Source organism: Vidua macroura, chromosome 6 (assembly GCF_024509145.1).
Source record: "Vidua macroura isolate BioBank_ID:100142 chromosome 6, ASM2450914v1, whole genome shotgun sequence".
Taxonomy (NCBI): domain Eukaryota; kingdom Metazoa; phylum Chordata; class Aves; order Passeriformes; family Viduidae; genus Vidua; species Vidua macroura.
This window is the reverse complement of record NC_071576.1, coordinates 50,686,162-50,701,500: the sequence shown is the minus strand read 5'-3', so window position 1 is coordinate 50,701,500 and position 15,339 is coordinate 50,686,162. Positions and strand designations below refer to the sequence as shown.

The window sequence follows — 15,339 nt, the reverse complement described above, 5'->3', positions numbered from 1 at the left end:
TTTTGTTTTGGTCTTTCTGATAAGTGAATCTCTGTGAGCACTTCGAAAGCTTTGTAGATTCTTTTTTTTTTTTTTTTTTTTGAACAGCAGAATATGAACACAAGCAATTTTCAATTCTGTGTCTGTAACCAAATACAAAGCTTTCTGAGATTTAAATGACACATTTTCAAAAAGACCTAAGCCCAGACTTTGAAGTTATGTACATAATTTTGTGAGCGCAGTCATTTGCACAACAAACTATTACCAACTATCTGAACTTGAAGACCAGTAACTGACCAGAACTCAATAGCTTTTTTAAACCAGCTGCAGGCAATTAATTTGTCATCTTTTTCTGGTGCCAGCTTCCAGCTACTCATTTCTACAAGTCTAATTACCTGAAGCCAATTTCTGAAAATTTGGTCCTGAAAACACAGGGTTCTGATTCTTCAAAAGAAACCAAGCCAAAATTGCAACTGTTATCAAAGCTTCACTGGGATTATGACAGAAATTATACACAGTTTTCTTGGCATACAATTATTTCAAATTATGTTTTTCTAATTGAAGTGATCTAGCATTCCTGCTCCCCCACCTCCATTTTGATCATCCTACCCATCATTTTTAGAGTAAAAGAAGTATATAATAATGTAAAAATTAAAAGGCAGAGGGTGAAGGGGGAAAGAAGAGTGTTCTAGAATTCTGTTTGTGCAAAGGATGCTTCTGGTTTTAATGTATTTTATACTTGCTATAAAATATAAATACATTTTCCTAATATTTATGATTGAATTGATACTTTTATTTTCTTTAGGATAAGAGTGGGGATATACCATCATTGAAAATGACTGATTTATATCCCATTCTTTTGCAGCCTCTGCCTTTTCTCCCATCTGTGGGCGAGGATAACAGACCAGCACACCAAAGGTAAAACCAGAGCACATACCACAAGCTTTTCCTACCTAAATGGCTCTGTAGTACCTGCTGCAATAAATAAACCCAGCAGGATTACACAGGGTCACTAAGAGACTTAACAATAGATTTCCCTGGTGCTGTTTTATCCTCAGGTTTTGAAAGTTGCAAGTGCCACCATGAAAAGTCTCTTCACAAAAGATGGCATTTGAGAATGATGTTGTTTGTATTGCATCTGTTAAAGAGTTCTGATTCACTCTTCTATATTTGCAAGTAAAAGAAATTTTTTTTTTCTCTGACTGCCTGGTGTATAACCTCAATCCGGAAGCTGTGCCTCAATCTGTGTATTGCTAGTAACTGGCACAAAATAGAAATTTCAGATTATTCACTGAAATATTTACTGACTCTGCTCTAAAGGGTGAAAGATGAAATAGGAACTTGTTATATCGAATACAAGACATAAATATGATACTGAAAACATGCAGGGAAGAGACTTAATAAGTAAGTGGATGCCATTTTTATACTTATTTTTCAAAGTGAAATCAAATGTTAAGAATTCTTTTAATAGCCCTTATAGCATATTAGATATTTTTTTAAATATCAAGCCACTGAAACTCACAAAATAAATTTTAAAATAAGCAAAATTTTATAAATTTTATAAACTCTTAATACTGATCATACTTTTTTTTTTTAATAACCTGAACTTTAGTATCCTGCCTCTTGATTACTTAAGGTAAACGCTGACTTTACAATTAGAGTGTTTGAATACAACCTGCTTGATCAGTTATTCATTACTATATTTTTAACAATAACAACTTGTATTAAATGGGGTTTCCAATTATGACTTTTAAACTAATACTAGCAGACATACATATTTATTAGACCCTGAGTCTGACTTGGAAAAGCATTGTTTATTCTGTGTGGCAACATTTTAAGCAATCTTTTTTAACAGACATTACTGGTTTTGAGTACTGTAAAGAAACAACCAAGCAAAAATATAAAATGAAATTAAAAGGTGTGTATCAATCTTTAATGGGTCTGTTTTTGTCTTCATGTGCTTTGCTACAAAACACTCACCCAAGAATTCCCTTGTGGGCTGAGAAAAGATCAGAATATTATCTAATTCATAATTTAAGTTACAGTTAATATTCTTCTGAGTCTTATACTCAACCTGGACTCAAAACTCCTGTTAGTCTTTGGGTACCATATATACCTATATATATATATATATATCTACCCTGCCTTCTGATATAGAGAATCACAGAATGTTTACAGGCATTGGAACTACCTGTTGCTCTGGAATGTTTTAACAAATAGTCTGAAACACTGGTTGCTGTATGGGCTAGTTAATGCGTCAGTTTTCTTTCCATCCATTACTAAATTGCATCATAACTGTTCTGTTTGCCAAAGCTTTAGTGATTACTGGGATAATGCTTTTCCCTTTCTAGATAACTGGAATAAGTATTGTGGTCTCTGACTGATTTTGTGTCATTGGTGAAAAATAACTTGTGTGCTGCATTTTTTGCAGCCAGTGGCACCTCTAGGGAAGCTTACAGAGAAGCATTCTCCATCCACAGGGCTGCCTCTACCTCAGCGAGTTACCAGATCTTCTGCCCTCTTGCCCTGGTGTACATGCAGTGACCTGATGCTGGAGCAGATCCTGAAGACCTCAGAAAGGACACAGAATGGGATAACACAGGTTCAGGGGATTTTCCAAGAATCTTTGTCCTTTGACTGGTCCTTGAAGCAAGTATGATAGAAACTGTTCCTTACCTTTCCTACATGCTCCCAGGTTGCTATTTTGTAAGCTGGATCATGTCCTGCTCAGTCCAGTGCTGGTCCCATTATCCCAACACTTTCTCTCATTTATCCTTTTACTCCATGAGCCACCTCATTTCAGTGATTCAACTGAAGATTCAACAGAGAATGTTTAATCTCTAATTTCCCACTGCAACTGAGAGCCAAATGCAGCTGTTTTGTGCCTAAGTACCTTGTTCCACCTGAACCACAGATTCAAGCACACTCAATTTACGCACTGGCATTGCAATACTCCACCATGCTTGCACAGAACTGGCTTTTTAGCCATATTTATTAATCAAAGCCATTCTCAAAAGCACAATTCAAAATCTAGACCATGAACAATGGAAGCTCCAACCAAGCCATTTTCCATGTTTCTATGTGCACGCTTACATTTTCCTCACATGCGTGCACAGGACTGTGGGTGTGAATGCTGTCATGTACACCTAGAGAAGTTTGTAGCACTGCACTGTAAAGTGACAAAGGTGTACTTAACATGAAATCAGAGAGGGCTAAATGCTCTAAAAAGAAATTTCATATAAAAATAAAAAGCTATTTTGCAGGGAAGAGTGAGTGACAGACTGTGGGGAAATGGGAGACATTACCTTTTCATTCCTGCAGTTGTTTAGACCCATGTTATTCATGGAGGGCAATTTTCCATCAACACCATGAGGCTGCTGTTGTTGCTGCTGTTCCCTTTGGATTTGCTCTCTCATTTTTCGAGCTTCCTGAATGGCTTTCATTACTGTGTCCTGGTCCCCAAATAGGGCAGGTGAATTAAGACTGGAAAGGATATCTATAAAGAGAGAATATATTTTATTTACGTAATTATCCAAACTGGAATCCAGGGTAAGAACTCTACTCTCGCACTCTTAGTGCGAGAGTGGCAATTGTTGTCTGTTTGAAGGCTGGATTACTCTTCTAAAGTGACTGATAAACTCATGCACTTCTTTTGCTGGTAGAAATATATCCACTGAGGTCTTGGAATAGCCTGGTATGAAGCTATCTGAGCATACTCATGGACTCAAATTTAAATATGTGTTTAAGACAATAGTATTCTGAAGCTTAAACTGGAAACTTTTTGAGGTATTAAATATAATTAATGATAATAACAAAGGGAAAAAATCTCATTTACTAGGCCATGAAACTCCATGTCAGTTCTTAGAATTTCTTTATAGAGAGAACCATCACTCTAGACATTTGGATTTCCATTTCAGAAAGAGCACTTACATTTACTTTTTCGGGACAAAGGTCATTATCACCATAACAGGAGTATAAATCTCTAAATCAGTAGAGAAAAAACCAGTTTTTTTCTATCACTCTGAACAGGAAGAAACTTTTAACCAAGCATCAAACTCAGGCAAGCATTCCTATTACATCTTACAAAGCATTCATGAAGATGAGTATCCCACAGTTTTAGATTTGAGAGAAAAAGACAGCAATTAGTTTGTGACTGTTTCTTTTTTTATTGCTGTGACAAAACTGCGATCCACCTGCTCCGATATGGAAGTATTCTCTATACTGCACATGGATAGATTGGTGCATATATATTCTAGCTTGGGAATTTTGAGCAATCACATTTTGTGTGTGACCTGTGCATCTGTCTGGCCAGCAAATTTCTTTTATAAAAGCTCTGAATTTGCTAGATTTGTGTACCTATTGACAGCCTACTACTAAAAAAAAAAAAAAACAAGTGATGGGACTAGTGAAGTTTTCTATCTAAATGAAACACCCCTCTACAAAATAAAAATAATGTATTGTAAGACAACCACTGTTCTTACTGAGGCAAATTTGCAATGTTCTAATGTTCTGAACCATTTCAGCCACTAAGGTCCATTCTGGACCCTAAAGAAGTTGGGAAGCATGTTTGCATGATTTTTAAAGAGATTTAGATCCATAATCATGTATATGTAGCAAAAGCTCCTACATGGCTTGCTGATTGTTGGTAATGTCTTCCTGTCTTTTTTTATACTGAAGGATTGAGACAAAAATTTTTTATGACATTACGTAAAAAATATTTATACCTTAGGCACTGTTTGTCTTCTGTGTTTCTTTCCCTTGAATGGTCTATGACTTCAGATTGATATTTCACTTTCTAATGTAAGATAATGCAGTGCTAGTTGTAAGTAAATTGACAGGTAGAGTATCTAGATAGTTGCAGAAAATATCTTTCAGAGATCATGATGTTCCCAAGTGTTTGGGAATGGAAAAAAAAAACATAATTTAATATATTTAATATATGTATTTAACATATCTCTTCATTATTCACAAGTGTTTCTATATATTTTGCAAGTACACTTGAGCTACAGATTGTGAATAAGTGGTCTGTAGTAAGTATTTAGTCACTGTTAAAATTTACTATTTGAACTTTAGGGCTGATCATCTACATTTTGCAACTCTTGATTCTTGACTGGTTAAAGCAGTCTTCATATATAGTTTTCAGACCAATTTTGTTTCATCACTTAATAGGCCTAAAGAATCTCGAATGCAGGTCAAAAATTCCCTACTTGTAACCATATGAATCAACAAAATCCTGACAGATGAGTGAAGAAATGACAAAAATATGATCAAATAACAAAAACATGATGAAATAATAACATAAACTGCCTGGATTTATGCCTTTCCATCTCTATTAAAAAAAAAAAATCTATCTAGTATCTGGTGAGGCTCCATGTGTGTGCAAAGGTAGTTTTTTATTTTTTTGATCCAGAAGTCATAATTTAAAAATTAACTTTGTGTATATACACCCAGTAGATGCCTTTAGGGGAGATATTCACACAAACCTGATTTATAAGTTTTATATATCTATCTTTATTTATTTATCTGTGTGTATTTATATGTATTTCCTATATTATGTATTTCTTTCCTGTGTTTGTCACACACTAATACATCTCTTTGGATACTCTTATAAAACTTTGGCAATCAATCATTCTTTGAAAAGCCTCACTATAATTTTAAACAGAAATGTATACCCAAGTATCTACTTAATCCAATACTAAGTGTGCTCAGGCTGGAATTTCATGCAGAAAACGTGCCTATTTTCTCCTTTTCCAGGACAGATGAGTTACCTAGAGAGGATCCTCTTCCCAGAGATCCACTGAGCGGGCTGGGGATGCCACTCTTGTTCGTCACTGTCACTGGGCTGCTTTTGCTGGCTGGGAAGAGATTCTGTGTTGGAGATGTTGGGGATTTGACAGGTTCAGCTGTTTTGGGTCGGGCTGAGAGATTCAGTGGCTGAGCTGCTTCATCCTGCAAGAGTTTAATGTAAATAACTATTAGGAAAAGACAAATGAACGCATCATGTTGCAAGCAGCAGTTACTTTACACCTCGAAGACAATGCCACATTCCGCAGCAATAATAACAAAAGGAGCTAATTATCTGCCTCCTTTAAGATTCAATGAAAGGAAACCTCATTAATTTCTCTGTGTTATGCTTCTTATTTACATTAACTATGTGACTGGATCATTCTTTTTGCCAAATTAAGATTTGAATTAGCTCACATTACAGCTTAATTTCCTAATGTGTTTTCAGAGATCTAAATTAACCTAGGGCATTTACAAAGAATTATTTAAAATTTCCAGCAGCTCGGTAATGTTTTTGCATTGGTTCTATTTGAAAAGTTCCTGGCACTATAAAAATAAGTTCTGTAGCTTATTTTTAAATGTATTAGAAACTAAGGAATCAGAAGTACTACTATGAAAGAATCATTTGGAAGCCCTGACAGCTCTTTGGCCCACATTTAAAGCTGCTGCTAGTTTATACATTCCATGCATCTAATTCAGAGTGCATGTTTTGTTCAATGAAATAATCTATGCTGGTCTCTCATAAAAGGAGAAAAGAATTTCACTGAATTTAAATTCCTTTACTTATTAGGGTAGTGACTACATACCATATGTATTTAAAAATATTTTTTATTTACTACTGTTTAACTTTGTTAACTTTACAATATTTTACAATTCAAATGTCAAAACTATTTTCCACATAACTGCTATTCTGCTCTTTGTTAGATACTTCTGTATTATTCCCATATTCTGTACTTATTTCTGCTGCATTTAACCTTTATTATATATGTTTTATTTGCATTAAGACAAGGAACTTTTCTTCATGGTGTGTAAATCTAGTATCAGCACCTTTATATGATTTGATATTTTTCATTTGCAACTGTGGAAGAAACTCTGACGTATGTCTTGTTTCTGTGCTGTAGAATAGGTCCATCTAAAATATCTCAACTCATTGAAGAAAAATTATTCAAGCAATTAATTTCTTTGATAAGTATAAACATTAGCAGTGCAACCTTCTTCCCATTCTTTCAGCTTGTTCCTTTACTTAATACATTAAGCAAGACAGAGCACTTAGAAAACTGTGAAACGGTGATTTTCTGTCATTTAAGAGCCCAGTAAGACAGATCTCTCATTTAAAATATGACCAGAGCAGAATTATGCTGGATGTAAGAGATTGTTCATATTTCAAAACACTGCACTGATCACTTGGAAGCTTAGAATTATGTCAAAATACAATAATACATCACATTATCTCATCTTCTCCATTCTCCTTACTGTCAAGCAAAGTACATCTGGTCACACACAATGCATTAAACATGAAAATGTAATAAACAGGTATTTATAGTGCCATCATATCACCAGCATTAAACTTTTCCCATAAAACTGCATGACATTTCAATTCTTCCTGGCCTCAAAGTGTGCACAAATATGCACCACCTTTCAGGGTCCAGGTGAGAGTAGAAGCTCAAAGGTACAAGGGATAGAGTCGGTTTTGATGCTTTGTGGCCACACCTACATGTGACCTCTTTCCTTGCCCAGATACAAAATGGCTTCCATAAACTTTTCCAAGAGTTCAGAGCCCCATTCAGACTATATGAAGTTTGCCAGGCTAGGTACTGTGAACATGTACACATACAAATCTATGCTACAGTGTTCAATTTTTAAATGCTTTTCCATCTAGTACTGATACGATAATGAAAGAACTCTAAACACTGCTAGGACTTGTTTGTTTGTACCATATGGACAGTCTTTTCATTTCTGCAAGGCAACCAAAAAACTGGAAAACATTCTGGTCACTGACTTAAGGAAAACCTATCATTACTTTTTGAAAGATCTGACTTCCATAAAAGAATTGCATCAATTCTATAAATAACACATGTAGTTTATACAAACTGCTTAAAACCAGAGAAAATACAGAGCATTTGTTAAGCAATGCATGACCATCAAAACTGTCACAGCTAAAAAAGTTAACAATCTGTAGAGACTGAATATAGGTACTGCTTTCATACTAATAATTTCTTCATTAGCTATTGCTATTTGTCCACACAAAGCACTTGTAGTTCATCTTTAATATTCTGAATGCAGTAGTGTGCTTAATAAAAATTATCATTAAAAGACTTCAATTTTATTAACATATAATTTAGTCCATTCACTTTACATTATAATGGGAAAGCCCCAAAAATTTGCATGTGGTCAATTCTGTAATAGGACTCAGCTGGCCACAAACCTGGAACAGTACTCGCCTTGGTTCAAGAAAATATGTGCTTGAATTTAACTAGGGAAAATTTGACTCATACAGTAAGGGTTTGGTTTGGTGTAGGTCCATTTGGCTCGCTCACTGCCAGAATTACTTTTTCACATTAAAGTAGTCAGTAGTATATTCTCAATGCCATAAATCATTGGTGTTAGGTATCACTATACTATGGCAACTTTACTGGAACAGTTGGGCTTTGCTTTTGGTGGCTTCTGTATTGACCGTAGCAAACTCTGCATACGCGGTAAATTTTCCTGACTGCTCCCAAACCTGGCGTTGGATTACAAGAGGTAAAATATTAGACTAATACACATCTACAGCTAAGTAAAGTGAACGCTTTGCTAAATAAATGTTAGGTCTGGCCATAATGGAATAGTTTTTATTTATTAGTACTCTCATCCTAGCAAAAAAGTGTCATGGAAATTTATCAGCCCAGGCAGAAATATCTACTCACCCACACTTTACCACGATGATTGATGATAATGAAAAAACAAATTATATTTTACTCTCATGTCAAAAAATGGGAAGAAAAAAAAAAAAGAAACCACCACCTCAAGTGAGTAAAATCTTCTCAGGCTGGTTTGAAGCTAAGGACTGTTTGCCTGTAAGGTGTCAGCAGACAGCAAAAAAACCCAATACATTCTCTCTCTCCCCCCACAAAGATGTCAGTTTTAGATTTATTTTAATTGTTCAGCATTAATATCTCTATCATTCAAATGGATAAAACATCTGAATGTTGATTTTTTTTTTTTTTTACAGTCGGGGGTAAATTGGTCCTGAGCATGTTTTTCACTCTCATGAAATCCCCAGCCACCCCAGGAAATGCAACCCCAGGAGAACACAGCAGGAGAATCCAGGCAGTTGCACCCAAAGGCTGCTCCATGGGTTTCAGGGAGAGCACAGCATTCATTCCAGGCTTCTGGCAAATGCCATGTTGTAGCTGCCTGGTTCCAAGCTAGTGAGAATAAGCAGGCACAAGCACTCGGCAATGGAGCAAAACCAGCGAGGAGCAGCGTGGCTGTCAGCAGCTGTGTGAAATCAGCAAAAGTCAAATCAATCTGCAGCGACACAATGTTTTCCCCAGAGCCCTGACTTACATATTATTTTTATAGGAGGCTTTTCCAAAACTGTAGAATTAAGTACAGCTAGAGATTTGTAAAATAATTAGACAATCTACAGTCTTTCTCTTACCCTAACAATATAAGCCAGCACCACATTTTAAGATACTCAAGAGTTCAATGTGAAACAATTTGTGAAATGGATGCCATTTCATACAATGCATGCTACCAGATTACAAACTGAAATCTTGAAAATATCACATTTTACTGATGAATCTGTTGTGCTGCCTCTGGTAGGGACGCCTGGTATTTTTGGAAACAAGTGCATGCTTTCTCTTCCCTTCTCTCTACTGATAATACAGCACTAAAATTGAACCTTTTATTTGAATATTGAAGAACAGCACCGTGGTTCAACTTCCAACTGTAAAATAATTACAGAGATCATTTGCTTTTACTGTCCTTCTCAAACACCAGCTTTTTTCTTTACTGAAAAATACCTTAACTTGAGTTACCGGGCTGGTCCCTCTCTTCTCATTTTTCATCCCAGTGGGTGAAAGTGCCCCTGTTGTATTTGGTGGCTGTGGAGTAGATGGCATTTTGGCTCCAGGAGAAACTTGCATGCTTGCCAGCTGAGCTGCATACAGTTGCTGGAAGACAAGAAGATATACATATATTCCTGCAATATATTTCCTAAAGAAGAAGCTGTAAATGTACTTTTTTTTTTTTCCCACACTGGTGTTTCTTCTCTTAAAGGATCTTTTTCAGCTCTGTTTGTGGCTTCCCTTTCTGCTATTTGCAAAAAGAGAAAAAAAAAAAAGTCTGGAAAACTCCCAAACACCAATATCTTTTTTCTTCATTTGACTTTTGCTGATTTTTCTTGATTTTTTTTTTTCCTTCTTGCTAATGATGGTCATGGTGTTGAGCAAAAAAATTACACTGTGCCTGAATATTAAAAACAAAATTATAAGGCTATTTATGAAAAGGAGGTATACACTCCTGTCAGAAACAATAATAATCCAGGTCTTTTTGTTCTTAGCAAGAAATTAACCACGAACTCCAGAAACTTTACTGGGAGCTGCCACAAGAATGGTTTCCTACAAAAGGCAAAGTTAAAATAGCCAACAAGGTATGTCTCCATCTCTCTGTACAGTTATATATGTTCTATAAATGCTAATAATGAGTCTAGGCCTTAAAAGTTCCTGTAAATAGTGATGAGCATCCAAAAAAAACTCTAGTGGAATTTTTCAAAAAGTTTAACTGAAACATAGATTTTATACTAAAATAAACAATCCCAATCAATAAAAAGTGTTTACTGAACAAAACCAATTTGGTCAAATTTCTTTCCAGTGACCAAACTTAAACCCTCACCTTGAATTAGCATCATAAATAATTCTTCTGCCATGAACAGGGAAGATCCTAATCCCTCTTTTACACCCAGATCTACATAAACTTTGCCTTATTAGTGAGAAAAATCCAGGTGGTTTGTATGTAATTTCCAACATTACTATCATTCAGATGGACAAATAAAAAAAATTACAGTTATCAAAAGCAGACCTTTCAGCACATGTAATTAAATGAAAGCTTAATAAAGAATAATTTGCAAGAGCCAGATGTGCTTATGTCATAATTGTTGCTTTCTTTGGAACAATTTTTCTAATATAACAAGCCTCCACAGAAATGAAAGTTACACAATACTCTAAGTTCAGAGACTCAGTGGCGAGACAAACGCAGGAGGGAGGGGCAGAGTCACAGCTCAGGGTGACAAATGAAAACTATTGTTTATTTGTTTGTTTCCACCCCTTTCCAGTACCACACAGGAACTACAAAAGGATCACAGATTAATGTTTTGAAATTAGTGGTGTTAAATATTTTGGCTAAGGTATATGGTTTTTTTCCTATGCTTGAAGGAAAAAGATTGAAAACCGAAAAAAAAATCCCAGCTATTGGTGAGGTCCTGGAGAATGAAAATGAAGCCTTTCATACAACAGTAGGTATTTTTTTCTTCTCCTAATAATATGATCTTATCCCTTTTAGGGATAAAGATCCCTTTTCTTGAGGTCAACCTTTGCTTGCTTAATAGGATGATCTGCTTACATGAGAGTAATGCTCATTTCAAAAAAGCACATTTCACAAACTTCTGAAATCCTGCACATTCTCAGCTCAGGAATAATCAGGCATTGCACTATAAAAGAGGTAACACAATAAACTTGTATGTAATTTAAAGACAAAACCCAGCAATTATAAAGTCTTTCTCAGTATTCTGTGGTTTGTCTATAAATACTTTTCCTTTATTTTTTTTAACTAATTTAACTTCTTCTTCAACTATCTGAAGGAGAGTACTTACACTTTACTAAAAGAAGACTAAAACTTTTGTACTTACAGTACTGTGTGTTGCACTTTCAAAAGTGTGAAAGGAAGTCTGTGTAAATAAACTCTCATTTATTAACTAAAGTTCAAAAGAATTTCCTTCTCAGGTAAGCCGTCAGGGGACAAAAATGTGGGGTATAAATTAGTCTTTCTACAGTATTCTATTTTTCATGGAAGATAAAACTTGATTGTCAGTTGTGGCAACTAAAACAGTGTGGTGGGTTGACCTAGGCTAGCTGCCAGCTGCCCAGCCACCCACTCTCTTCCCCCCCCCACTTCAGCAGGATGGGGGAGAAAATAAGAAGGAAAAGCTCATGGGTCAACATAAAGACCTGTTACCATCACAGGGAAAAACACCAAAACAAACAAAACAAAACAAAACAAAGCAAAAAAAAAAAAAAAAAAAACCAAAAAAAAAAAAAAAACACCACCAAAAAAAACCCCAAAAAAACTACACTTGGCTTGGGAAGAATTTATTTATTCTATTTTACAATAGAGTTGCCTGGCAAGAAGCAGACATAGATAGTAAGGACCTATCCCTGCCACTTCTCCTTGAAAATTTCTTGAAATGATATTTCAAGATCAATGCAAAGGTAGAGACACGTGACACCAGTCAGAGCCAGGACTTGCTTGTCACCTGTGTCCCACCAGGACCAGCAACAGAAACACCCACAGCATGTGGAGGATTAACATCAAGAAAAGTGGGCTGTTCTACTGACTATCTAGGAAACTGTTTGATTTTGGAAATGCAACCAGGAAAAGTAGAATAAAATTAGAATTTTTCACCACTCCCCTCCCAGGGTGTTGAGGGCTGTATTGGCTGTAGTGCAAGTCCTGTCAGGGAGAAATGCTTCTAAGGGAAGACAGAATAAAAGAAATTTTGTCATTTATGTATCTGTATGTATATATATAAATCATGACTGGGTTATTCCAAGGTCTCAGGGCTGGCTTTAGCCTGGCATTTCTACAAATTTATTTTAAAACATAAAAGCAAATGTATAAATAAGTACCAGCAATTGGCTTTCTGCTTTGCTTAAAACAAAGCTGTTCTACAAGCAAGTACAAATACTGCAAGAATTCACATCAGCACTAGCAACATTGCTATGTGGACTGGAAAGCTGTATAAGTTTTAAACACCAGTTTGTATGGGGAGCTAGCCAGTGTGGAAAAATATGTGCATGCCACCATTGCAGGGAAAAAAAGGGATATTTTTGCAAATACCACTGCTGTGGCTCAAAATGGCAATTTAGGACCTCACGTTGAGATGGCCAGATTGTGAAGCTTCTATTTGCAAGATTGAGGAGAGGAATAAAACCCAAACATTGAATGAATGTTGACTGTTGGCTTTTAAAGCTCAAAAGAAAAAGCTTCAATGGAATTTTTTCAACTGAAATTCTTACCTGCAAATTATTTCACGAGTAAAAAAATTAAAATACCTTAAACATTGAAACATATCATATTTTTGATCTATGCCTATTACATAAAGAGAAGAGCATTTCATAATCCTTATGCTAACCAGTCAGGAGACTCTTGATTACAAATTAGATATTCAAAAACATCAAGTATTCTTGATTGTTTTAAGAAGCCTTAAAAAATGTATAGCCTGGTTTTTATTTTTTTCTCAGAGATCAAAATGTTAGATTCTTACAATCCAGTTCCCAGCATATAAATAAAAGTAATGCTCATTTTGAGTTCCTCAGTGCTCCTGAAATAGTTAACAATTTTCAAGCCCAGCTTATTTAAGGTATATAAACAAGGATGCAGCTTTGAAGTTTTCAGAACCAGGCTTCTTCTAATGTCAGATTTGATGCCTAAGGGTGGGATTTTGAAATGCCACAAGTCTCAGGGCAATGGCAAGTCAAGTCTCACATTTAAGCACCTATGAACTAACAGGCTCACAGACTTAAGCATTTGTTGCTAAAACTCTGTTTCAGCTGTAATCAACTAAAAATTCAAGGGGTATTTATGTAAGTTGGAGGTCACTATGAGTCTGAATGATGTTCATGTACTTAAAAAAAATTTCAAACAGGTAGAAGAGTGCTGTACTCAACATGTGCACAGAACAGCACAAGTGCATACTGATTTTTTTACCTGGAAATGATGGAGTTCACACTAAGCCTTTGTTAGAGCTTAGAGCTATAACAAGAAGAATTGAATAACAAACAAAAGTAATAATTCTGTTGTGATGGTGATGGTGTTTTCTGCTTCAGAAATTTCCTACAGAATCTAATGAATTATTTCGATTTCACTTTTCTTATAAAAAGTGTCATCCAAGATCTAGAATTTACTTAAAAAGCTATGAACTAATAATAGATCATCTTGACTGATCCAAATGTTAAAATCTTTTCTAATGTCATCTAAGTTTCAAAATGCCTTTGTGAGACATTTTCATAACACAGAAGCATAATTGCCTTCACTGCCAGTATTCATTCATGCTTTGCCAGAAGACAAAGGAAGGCCTTAGGCTCACACATTGCTCTCTAAAAGTTTCAACATTTTTTCATCTAGTTTTTTCAACTATCTTTCAATAATCAAAAGTCTTTCATTAGCTCAAGCCCCTTTCCCTATAACTTTTGTCTTGCACATAGGTCTGTGACATTCCTGGACATATTCTATGCCAAAAGAGACTGAGCATGGCAAATAAGAACAGAGCAAAGCTTTCTCTGCATCCGACGTTTTCCCTTTTTTTGCAGCAGGAATATTCATACTTGTCTCTTAGGCTGCATCATATGAGTCTAAGAGAATAAATAAGAGTTAAGAATTTTGAGAATCAAATGTTACAGAAGTGGCACATGGCAAGGAAAACAGAATGGGCCATAAACAACCTCTGGGCTGAAACAACCTCTAAGATCACCAAGTCCAACCATTAGCCTTGCCCTGCCATGTTCACCCACTAAACCATGTCCCCAAAGTGCCACATCCACATCATAAGCCTTTTACCAAGGGCTTGTCAAGGACAGGCCCTAGGGAAAAATTGGTTTTGAAAAGATACTTCAATAAAGAGTAAGTGCTCAGCTGCTGCACAGAAGAGAGGGAGCTTCTTTAGATGCACAATCTCAGGGAGCAAATGGAGAGACCAGTTGCACTCATATATGCAGGAACAGAAAGGCAAGGGCTAGAGACATTTCAACTGACTCTGTGGTGAGGGAGGATTTGGTCACAGCTGCAGGGATATAATTCAGATGTTATTTTTGCAGCAGAATTCTGAAGAAACTATAAGAAAGCCATGTGTGAAACATGGAGATAAGAAAAAGAGTGGTTGCAATACTCAGTGTAGCAGATAAACGAAGTGTGAGTGATGAGGGCTGGCCCAGCACAATAAAATGCAATGGGTGTACTTGGAAGATACATCACAAAGAATTTCAGTAGAAGGTGGCTTGCTTGAAGTAGAAAGAAAGGATCTGTTCTCGAAACTTTCACCCTTTTACTTTCTTTTCTCGGGAAAAATGCTAAATTTTATGAACCTTGATTAATTCTGAAGTCTTCCATTACTAAAAATAGAAGCCCTATGTTACATCTTCAACAAATACATTTGCTACAGTAAATGAAACTGAACAATAAAGCTACTGAGAATCAAGTGAGAATCCTTATTTGTCAGCATTTTAAATGAATTGTGCAAAGCTGAAATATCTTATTTATAGAGATGAAAGTTCAGCTATTTAGACAATGAGTAATTTGGTTTCTAAAGATGAAAAACTC

General features: G+C 35.7%; 1 protein-coding gene across 11 annotated transcripts in view; it reads right to left on the bottom strand.

The window, feature by feature from the left end:
* SOX6 (SRY-box transcription factor 6) overlaps window positions 1–15,339 on the bottom strand; it is a 369,801-nt gene that overhangs the window by 57,742 nt on the left and 296,720 nt on the right. For all 11 annotated transcript variants that reach the window (XM_053979406.1, XM_053979405.1, XM_053979401.1 and 8 more), the window contains 3 exons: window positions 9,771–9,920; window positions 5,748–5,928; window positions 3,285–3,475 (listed from right to left, as the gene is read on the bottom strand). In XM_053979406.1, coding sequence (XP_053835381.1) covers window positions 3,285–3,475; window positions 5,748–5,928; window positions 9,771–9,920 — 522 coding nt within the window. The remainder of the gene's footprint in view (window positions 1–3,284; window positions 3,476–5,747; window positions 5,929–9,770; window positions 9,921–15,339) is intronic.